The sequence below is a fragment of the Osmerus eperlanus genome, chromosome 5 (assembly GCF_963692335.1).
Source record: "Osmerus eperlanus chromosome 5, fOsmEpe2.1, whole genome shotgun sequence".
Classification (NCBI taxonomy): Eukaryota; Metazoa; Chordata; class Actinopteri; order Osmeriformes; family Osmeridae; genus Osmerus; species Osmerus eperlanus.
In genome coordinates, this window is record NC_085022.1 from 1,927,284 (window position 1) to 1,937,646 (window position 10,363).

A 10,363-nucleotide genomic window follows, 5' to 3' on the forward strand; every position below is an offset into this window, starting at 1 on the left:
GCTCCACGGACAAAACTTGCACCATCATCCTTTTGCAACAAAGTGTCGCCGTGTCTTCCTGTATCGGCTCTACTGGTGTATGTTTCATTCCATCAACACATTGAATCCTACTAAGAAAGCCGAGTAAACGCACTCAATGGTAGGCTACATCTGCTACTGCTATTACTATCCCAACTATAATTTCAGCTGTTAAGACTATAATATTCTTTGTCTTCTTAGCTAGCCTAGGCCTACTTCTTCTTCTGTTTAACAGTTCAGCTTTCAGCTTCTCCCGCATTGTATTTCAGCTCTTAGCGTTGTTAGATGATGCAGTTCAGTTTCCACACTGCCTCTTTTGTGTGACTCACACATTTTTGACATTCATTTCAGCTTGCGGGTATTTTTCTCATTTCTGTATTTTCTGCAATTTAAGAAAAATAATTTCATCTTTCAGCATTCCAACGCATTTTCAGCAGGAAATGCCTTTCTAGTTTATATTGGAAAACTCTTGCGGCACACCACCGACCAAAAATTATACAAATTCACACTGTAGCCTCTAATACAGTATATATAATCGGGTGTGCTCAAGCCTTGTTCTCAGTGTTCAGTTGAACCAGTGTTCAACTAAACTTTTTTTATACTCAAACATCTCCGCGACATATTGAGTGGCGTAATAATCGCGCGACACAACAAATCGATAATGAAATTAGTTGCCAACGCTTTTAATAATCGATTTTAATCAATTTAATCGATTCGTTGTGGATCCAGTCGCTCTGGATAAGAGCGTCTGCTAAATGACTAAATGTAAATGACTAAATGTTGTTGCAGCCCTAGACCTCTTATGCAAATGAATTCCAGGCTTTTATACCGTTTCACTGGGTGAGAGGAGGAGCCATGCAGTGATCTGACGTAGATCGGTCAAAGTGGCGTAGATCCGTCAACTTTAGGATAAGAGTGCTTATCCTGAAGTTTCTCGCGTGTTTGTGCGTGTGGTGGAAATTACAATTTTTACTCTGCCAGGCTTACCAGAGGGTCAGCATGTGTTAAGATGATTTTCTGTCAGAAGAGGCCCAGGAAAACACCATAATGAAAAAGAGTTGACTGTGTTTATTAGTCGAGCTGCCCGGATCACGTCACCACGTCAGGAAGAGTGGTTGGCATGAGTGAAAAACATGTCTCTCAGATGGCCATTATATACATGAGCTGGACAGTACAGATATAGTAACCACCAAAACATGCCCTTAAACAGTACACATTCCACAACAGATTATAACTGAGTTTGGAGACCCTCAGCTGCTTCTCCTCTTCTCCAAGAGTTGCACAAAGCACATTCCTAAATCTATATGTGCACTTCTACGTGAGGTCAAGAGGTCGACACATGCTTCATATGCATAGAAAATCTGACTATCAGCATGTTTATGGCATGCTCAATAAAGATAAGCTTGGTGTTACCTAGAGTTCATTTGGTAAGGTTCCCCTTTCTGTAGGCAAGGCATGCTGAACACTATCATTTCATACAGAATAAAAGGTTACATCCTTAATTTCTCTGACAGTTGCTGGGGAAGTTGTGGAAAACTGGGAAAATTCTAGAATGCTCTTTTGGCCTAGCATGTTATTGTACAATCTGTGCTTCTGAGCAGTGCTTGTAGCATGAATTGAGCTCCTAAATAAACTATCAAACTTTTAATCGTGTTTATACCTACTTCCGTGAACTTCACTACGAATATCATCTTTACAGATATCAATTAAAGGCAGGGTAGGCAATGTTGTTGAGAAGCACTGTCATATTTGCCAAAATAAACCTATCAAACATCTTGATAGCAATCAATACATATAAAGGTTTGACGGTAATATTAAATTAATCCGACACCTGTGGGCGTCGCAAGACTGTAATAAACAGCCAATCATTAAGCCGTACCCTGACTAATGATGTGTAGGGCGAAGGCCTGAGTTTGGCTTGTGGCCTGTGGCTGTACAGCTGAATCATGACCTGAACTAAAGTCTCAGTAAGGAATGTTGTAGCAGGCGGGATAGCAGCAGCGATAGTACCAAGGTCAAGAGAGTGGTCTCTAAAAGAGGAGTAAAAGAGCCTGTTTGTGAGGCTAATGTGTGTGCTAAAGGCTGTTATGACTTCAGTAGCTACACATCATGGCATCCCAGGACATTGAAGAGGGAGGGTGCCAAGGGTTGAACCGCTGGGAACAATCACATTTGACGGCCTTGTGTCTAGGTTACTGATTTCGAAATCAATGTTTACCCGTGGGAGGTAATGAGGACAAAGACAGGCAGGTCAAGCTGACCTAAGTCTGGTTGATAAGGAGATCTATATGGGGATCTCATTGGGGGATGATGCTTGTTGTGCTGAAAAGAAAGGGGTGAACTGGGGTTCGAGGAGGAAAGGGAACACAGAGCGGGGGAGTGTGAGGACAGTCAGGGAGAGTGAGTCGCTTTATGTTGGCTCTATGAAGGGCTGGATGGCCTTGATTAAACATAGGAAGCACCTGCTAAAATGTTGCGACATCTCATCAGGCCGGGAGGTGATGAGATGTCGCATGATAATATGATGAGGTGTGTAATGAAGTTGCTTTTGTGTGGCTTTTTGTGTCATTCATGTACCAACTGCGTATAGCTGAATAAACCATCAAGCCACCTTGACTTTGAAAGATATTCCGTCTCCGACTCGTCTGAAGAAAAACCTTACACTACCTACCAGTGTGCACTCTGCCCCTGCACTCAATGCGTGTTACTATAGTTTTGTGGGAGCGACTTTGAAGGGAGGGATATTATGGTTTGGAATTGAAGCAAAAAAGGAAAATAGCTAGCCTCGCACAACTTGCCTACACAACCTTTAAGTAAAGCAAACCATATCAATGTATGCATTTCCTGACTTTTACTGTATTATTTGATTAATTGTTCTGCTTTTCATACTGCCCATCAAACAGATAGCGAAGGACGCCAAGGAGTGTGTGCAGGAGTGTGTGAGTGAGTTCATCAGCTTCATCACGTCTGAGGCGAGTGAGCGCTGTCACCAGGAGAAAAGGAAGACCATCAACGGAGAGGACATCTTGTTTGCCATGTCGACGCTGGGCTTCGACATGTATGTTGAGCCCCTGAAGCTATACCTGCAGAAGTTCAGAGAGGTGAGTCTAACACACACACACAAGATCCTACTGAAGGAATTTTGAGACTTGCCTGATGGATGGACAGACACACACACACACACACACAGACACAGACACCTTCCAAAACCAGCAGGAGACAGGCATGATCAGCCCTTACGTGTGAGCAGTCTATCTGACAGAAGAACCACAGATCACCCAAACACTGCTGGGCTACAATTACCCGCACTTGAGAAAAGGATCAACTTTTTGTCTTAGAATGGACTGAAATCGCCCTCCTGATTAACACTACATTGTATGTGTGATGTCTTGTGTGTGTGTGTTGTCGTGTGTAACGTCTCGTGTGTGTGATGTGTTCTGTCTCAAGGCCATGAAGGGAGAGAAGGGGCTCGGAGGCCTGTCTGTGTCAGAAGGACTGGGGGAGGAGCTTACAGATGACAGCTTTGGTGAGTTGCTGCTGCTAACATGCTAGCGCCCAGAGGCCTGGCTCAGGCAATGTAGGAGCAGTCTTGCTAACATGTGACCAAATCATTTGAAACCATTTATTCATAGTTTTCACGTGACGTCTGTCATGGAAATTTTGGAATACAGTTATAATGTGTGTGTTTCATATATGAGGACTGTGTTTTAACGGAAGTCTAAAGTTGATTAAGAGTCAACTACATTTGGTAGAGATGCCATTTGCAGTTTTATAACTAGGAGACGGGAAGTCTGGGTGACCTGAGAGAGTTCTTGTCACCTGGGGAGGAAGAGACAGTTGGTCTGGAGACAAATGTGGATTCAACTGTATTGTTATTATGATCTGCTGCTCTGACCCTTCCTGTAGACTTGTTTGAAGTGGCCCACACAAAGGACAGTTGACCATTTGACTGGTGAACCCCTGTGGTTTTACTATCTACTGGTTTGGGGAGAGAGGCCACAATAAAGAACCGTGGGAACTTGATATGAAGTCACTGTCACTGAGCAGTGCTGACCAATCACAGAGTTCAGAATAACCATTTGATCTAAAGTTTATATAAGGCAGGGTTTTGGGGTTGTTCTGTATCACTCTGGCGAACGACCTGTGGCTAGCACCTCCTTTGTTATGACTGATCACAAAGTACTTTGTTAAATCATGATCTGTATAAGGCAGGGTTTTGGGGTTGTTCTGTATCACTCTGGCGAACGACCTGTGGCTAGCACCTCCTTCGTTATGACTGATCACAAAGTACTTTGTTAAATCATGATCTGTATAAGCAAAATAAATTTATTGTAACCGCCATCTCTTGACTATTCAAATTTACACAGTGCCACTAGAATTTTTCCATATCACGTCACATTCCAAGAGACTCCCCTTGGAGGGCAAAAAATACTTTTCGCTGCCCGCCAACCACGAAGCAAGTCATACATTTACTTTGAGTCTTGTAAAGGAAGTTTTCCGACGACACTGTATTTGTAGATTGATACGATTTGCCGGATTTATACAAATTATTTATTCGAATATTACAGCAGGAAACAGTACTCTGTGACCCGTCTATACCGGAGGACCCGATCAGAGTTGTCCGCCAGAGTAGTGAAGAACATCACATACACACTATAAACGTTTAACATATGGTCATCTTATATGGTCAATCAGTGTAGCTGTCCCATGTCTCTTCTGTGATTGGCTCACTCCCTTACAGAATACAATGTATCAATATAGTGACAGCTCAGACAACAAAGCCTCAGGACCTTGGTGTCCCAGGCTCCTTTGATGTTACATTTCTCCCCAGATTAGGAGATAATAGAGCTACATGAGATGAGCATCTCAAATGGTAAAAGATCAAACATCTGCTTCAATAGCCCCTTACTATGACTATAGAGCACAGAAGGCTATATAAGATGCCTCACCGATCCTCCAGGGTAAACCGTCCCACAGAGCCGTCAGCACCTCGCATTCCTTTGAACTCAACTTAATTATCTCCCCTTCCTGTCTCTTACCAATTAACATAGAAGCTTATATTCAGAAGTTATTTAAGACACATGAATTTTACATACATAAGCCCAAGATTTCCTCCACAGGTGAACAATGTGGGTATGTTTTTCTTAGTTTTGGTATATTGAGCCATGTCAAAGGTGCTAAATGACGTTGTGTCCCTCTGAAAGGAACTTCACCTACTTGCCTCGGGGGGGAATGTGCCTGTACTTGCTGTAAGTCGCTCTGGATAAGAGTGTCTGCTAAATGACAATGTAAATGTAGAGCAGTGGTTACCAACCCATTAGTTTAAGTGTTCAGTTTTCAGTCATTCATTTTAAGCCGCTTTGGATAAAATGCATGTGAATGACACCTTCCAAGTAGTGTTCATCTAGTTGTAAAAAAGACTTGGCCCCCATCATTTGGATGGTTAACAATGAGTAACGGTGAGGTGTGGAGTGGTTTGATCCAATGAAGGGAGCCTGCTGTGAAGATGAGGTGAGGGTGAGGGTTAGAGAGCCTGCTGTGAAGATGAGGTGAGGGTGAGGGTTAGAGAACCTGCTGTGAAGATGAGGTGAGGGTTAGAGAGCCTGCTGTGAAGATGAGGTGAGGTTTAGAGAGCCTGCTGTGAAGATGAGATGAGGGTGAGGGTTAGGGAGCCTGCTGTGAGGGTGAGGGTTAGGGAGCCTGCTGTGAAGATGAGGTGAGGGTGAGGGAGCTTGCTGTGAAGATGAGGTGAGGGTGAGGGAGCCTGCTGTGAAGATGAGGTGAGAGTGAGGGTTAGGGAGCCTGCTGTGAAGATGAGGTGAGGGTGAGGGTTAGGGAGCCTGCTGTGAAGATGAGGTGAGGGTTAGGGAGCCTGCTGTGAAGATGAGGTGAGGGTGAGGGTTAGGGAGCCTGCTGTGAAGATGAGGTGAGGGTGAGGGAGCCTGCTGTGAAGATGAGGTGAGGGTGAGGGTTAGGGAGCCTGCTGTGAAGATGAGGTGAGGGTGAGGGTTAGGGAGCCTGCTGTGAAGATGAGGTGAGGGTGAGGGTTAGGGAGCCTGCTGTGAAGATGAGGTGAGGGTTAGGGAGCCTGCTGTGAAGATGAGGTGAGGGTGAGGGTTAGGGAGCCTGCTGTGAAGATGAGGTGAGGGTGAGGGTTAGGGAGCCTGCTGTGAGGGTGAGGGAGCTTTATTGGATCACACCACTCCACAGCTGCTGTGAAGATTTGGTGAGCCGTCACAATCTTATCTTGTTGTCGCTAATCAGACACAACAAGAACGTTTTAAACAAGATGCAGAGAGTGACTCTTTAATCAACAAAATATAATTGTATTGAAGCTTCTTGCGGGGTACAGACGGTAAGCAAAAAGCCAGCAGAATGATCAACTTCACACATTATATTTTGCTTACAAACATGTTTCTCCCCCGCCCACACACAATCACAAGACTTATTTTCAATGTCAAATTGACCCAGCTGTCTCTGGTTCGGAACAGAACCTTGGCAGGCCTGAGCATTCCTCTCAGCCACGGTGCAGCTCTGCCAGGGTTCCACAGGCCAATGTGACCACACACTCATCAAAACAGCCTCCGTCTTCCGAGTCAGATTGAGAGGTTTTATTACAGGCCCGTAGAGATTACCCCCGCAGCCCCCTCACTGCGGGGGGGGGGGGCCTTGCAGGGACGGGGGGCCTCGCGTGGCAAAAAGTTTAATCCAATTTGAATTACATGCGATGCACACTATGGTCTTATTGTCTTGTCTGTGTTTCCAGAGTTGATATAAAAATAAAGAAAAGTATATTTAATTGTGCTTTCTTTGTTAGCAAGGTAAGTGACGTGACGAAATAGGTCAGATGGTCACACACACCGGCGAGCCCGCAGCAAATAGGTAGCTAACTGTAGCGTAGCTCGGATCCTGCAACGCGGACTGGTGTTATTGTTGGGCCGTCAAGGTCATTTTCCAAGCTAAAACTGATAAAAACATCAAAGAAGCTCCATGTCACAAGAGAGGCTGTCAGGTCTGGCCATCCTTAGCATAGAGAATAAACGTGGGCGCAGTTTACATGTAAAGAGCGTGGTTAAAGACTTTGCACACAGATTTGCTAAAAGACGCGCACGTGTATTCACCTGCAAACCTGTAGAAAGAGCCTACCGGTGTATCGACTATATGTAGGTATATTTGTTATGTTGTTGTAACATATGTTCTATTTGAGCTGTTTGATAGGCCCTAGCCTTTGTTTTTGTTTTTCTGTTGGAATACGTGTTCTCTGTTTGAGCTGTTTTTTCCGATCGAATACATTTCCCTCAAAAGAAAAGCTTGAGTTTCGATATCTTGCATTTAGAGGGGGGGGGGGGGGGGGGGCTCAGGGTTATTCTGCGGGGGGGGGGCTCATGTGTTTCCGTTACGGTACTGCTCGGAATCAAAACATAAAAGGGAAGAATGCATACACACAGGTGAGATATTTTAATATCTCCAACAGTTGCTTTGGATAAAAAGTAGTGTTCATGTAAAGTTTACATGAACACTACTTTAACCAAATGCTGGGGGTGTTTCAAGTGTTTGTTTAACCCCCAGCATTTGGTTAACAATGAGTATGTGTGAGGTGGGGAGGGGTGTGGTACTGTGAGGGGAGCCTGCTGTGAACATGTGGTTGAGCCGTCAGGATCTTTTCTACAGCATTTTACATTTATGCATTTAGAAGACGCTTTTATCCAAAGCGACTTCCAAGAGAGAGCTTTACAAAAGTGCATAGGTCAATGATCATAAACAACGAGATAGCCTCAAAACATTGCGGCTGGCCAAAACATGAAGCATACATTGTGAAAAGCAAATAAGTGCCAATGGAAAGAAACATAAGAGCATGTAGTTAAACAAGTTACAATTAGACAACATGAACCTCAAAAAGTGCAAGAGTTCAGCCCTCCACTCACATCAGTAGAGTTCAGTCCTCTACTCACATCAGTAGAGTTCAGTCCTCTACTCACGTCAGTAGAGTTCAGTCCATCTCCCCCTTTCTCTCCATTCAATCTTTCCTCCCTTATCTCCTCACAGCGAACCAGCTGCCGGCTGGAATCATCACTGCAGATGGTCAGCAGCAGAACGTCATGGTGTACACAACCTCCTACCAACAGGTACCAGGCACACCTGAGCACACACACACCTTCCCCGATGTCACCTGGGCAGCAGCATAGCACGGGCCTCCTACTGTGTGTTGATACATTCTCCTCTTCTGCTTCCTCCAGATCCCTGGTGTACAGCAGATCCAGTTTACAGGATGATGTCAAGAGTTCCTGGAAGGTGCTGGATAACACTTTTGAAATGAGGAAAGGGTTCCTGCATCTATCAACACTCAGGTCAAAGGGGAAAGTTAGGGGCTGAACGTCCCAAACTCAAGATGAGGAAGGAGAGAGTGGATTTGTGCTCTGGTCAGTCATTGGTTGGACTGGAGTCATACCGTCAGCCAGTTCTTTGGCTGTTTTCAGAGATTGTTTAGGCTTTTCATAAAGTATTATGTCTTTAGATTAGTGTGTTTTTGTTACTCCATGTTATGTTATACTTGTTTGCAGTTTTATCGTAGCTGAAGAGAAGTTTGGGTTAGAAAAGTAGTTTCAAAGTGTCGGTTGGTATTTGACCTCTTGGGAAAGTAGATTACAGTTGCATTCCACACCCTTATTTTAAAATTGAGTGGCATGCTGGGTATTTAAGATAAATGTAACTTAATTGTATTTCTGTGAAACTTTGTATAATTTCATGTACTTTTAATAAAAAATAAACATGATTACCAGCAGTACAGATTAGTTGACAAAAAGCTTTGTTCCATTCAGTCTGTTATTTGTACAATCTATGCCTCTGTGCAGTGCTTGTCTGATGAACCGAGCTCCTAAATAAACTATCTTACCTACTTCCATAATTAAGTCTTACATACAAATATCATCCTTACATACAGAGTTTTAGTAGTGAGCTCAGATAATTTAGACTAAGTTTAATTTGACAATCTACGTTGTGCAGAATAACAGAGTTATTCAGAATAAGTCCACAATCTAGGTTCTTTTAAAGTGTTCGTTTCCTGCCTTCTCACATTGGGTCTGTGATAGAAAATTACTTTCTTTAAGATGTCTATAATATTCTTTGGCCCAGAACAGTTATCGCTTAAGTTTTAACTTCCATTAAGCTAGAATGTTCTGTGGCCTAAGAATTGCTTAAGTTTTCGCTTACTAACTAGCCTCTTTTTTGCCCACATAAACAGAGATTCTCCCACAAGTTCCTCTTAAGTTCTCTCTAGTGGTGAACATCTGTATTAAATTTTACAACCTGTTTCCTTTGGGCTTCCCTTCTCTCCTTGCACATTGTGGAGTTCCTCTATGTGTTAGACATGACATATTGAACTGATTACATAACTGTCTGGAACTACTGGTTAAAATAGTGCTCAGATAATGTTAAGAGTTCAGAGCCCTTCTCATCCAGACGCCGTATAGTACTGTTTTAGAACTGCTCCTTGCAAAAATAAACAGATAAAGACAAGTTATTCTGAACTCAGACCTTTATTCACAAAAATTCCACCACAGTTCTTACTTTGAAATATTGCTTGATTGGCACCGGCTAGATGACAGACAAAACATTCAACATCATTGTTTTCATTCTATTTTGTATAGGCCTAACTTTACTGATTTACTACAGGACATAGCACATACCACATGACTGATAAGTCACCACATGGCTGATAAGTCAACATACTAAGCGGACCGAACAGGATTTCTAATGAAATAAAACTAGTAATTCAGGCTACCCATAGCAGTATTAGGGATGTGCTTAGGATGCCTCAATAATCATGGGCTATCAACAAATAATGCGTCACGTTTTGTTTGATTAAATAATGTGTCAGAAAAACTTCATCTCCTTCTCTGCCTCTTCTTGGGTTAGGTCTTACTTCCTCCACATTGTAGTCTAGCACTGCCCCTACACCAAGGGCGTAAGGTCTTGAGTGAATAAATATACTGTATATGTATTAATTTGTAAACTGAAGGAGGAATGTGAACAAACGTGCATACAGTGGTAAAATAACATGACCTTTATAAAATGACAAAGAAAAGGAGGGATTCACTCAGTTAATAGATCCTAAGATTGCATTATTATGTCTGGAGCTTGTCCATTAGGTCAGCTTACCCATTAAAATCCATAATATTTCACAAAATACCAGCTGTTTTCAGGTTCAGAGACAGGAAACCTGCCTGACCTTACTCCATCTCTTCACCACATGGTCCGCTCCCATAGCCTACTAGATATGAAGACTGTTGTCTTCCTCATCGTAGCACGAGGGGGAGGACCTCCGTACGCCCTCCTTTTCAGTGTT

General features: G+C 43.2%; 1 protein-coding gene across 4 annotated transcripts in view; it reads left to right on the plus strand.

The window, feature by feature from the left end:
* nfybb (nuclear transcription factor Y, beta b) overlaps positions 1–8,803 on the plus strand; it is a 23,083-nt gene extending 14,280 nt beyond the window's left edge. For all 4 annotated transcript variants that reach the window (XM_062461028.1, XM_062461030.1, XM_062461029.1 and 1 more), the window contains 4 exons: positions 2,922–3,119; positions 3,466–3,544; positions 8,065–8,144; positions 8,256–8,803. In XM_062461028.1, coding sequence (XP_062317012.1) covers positions 2,922–3,119; positions 3,466–3,544; positions 8,065–8,144; positions 8,256–8,291 — 393 coding nt within the window. In that variant the 3' untranslated portion in view covers positions 8,292–8,803. The remainder of the gene's footprint in view (positions 1–2,921; positions 3,120–3,465; positions 3,545–8,064; positions 8,145–8,255) is intronic.
* The last annotated feature ends 1,560 nt before the right edge of the window (positions 8,804–10,363 follow it).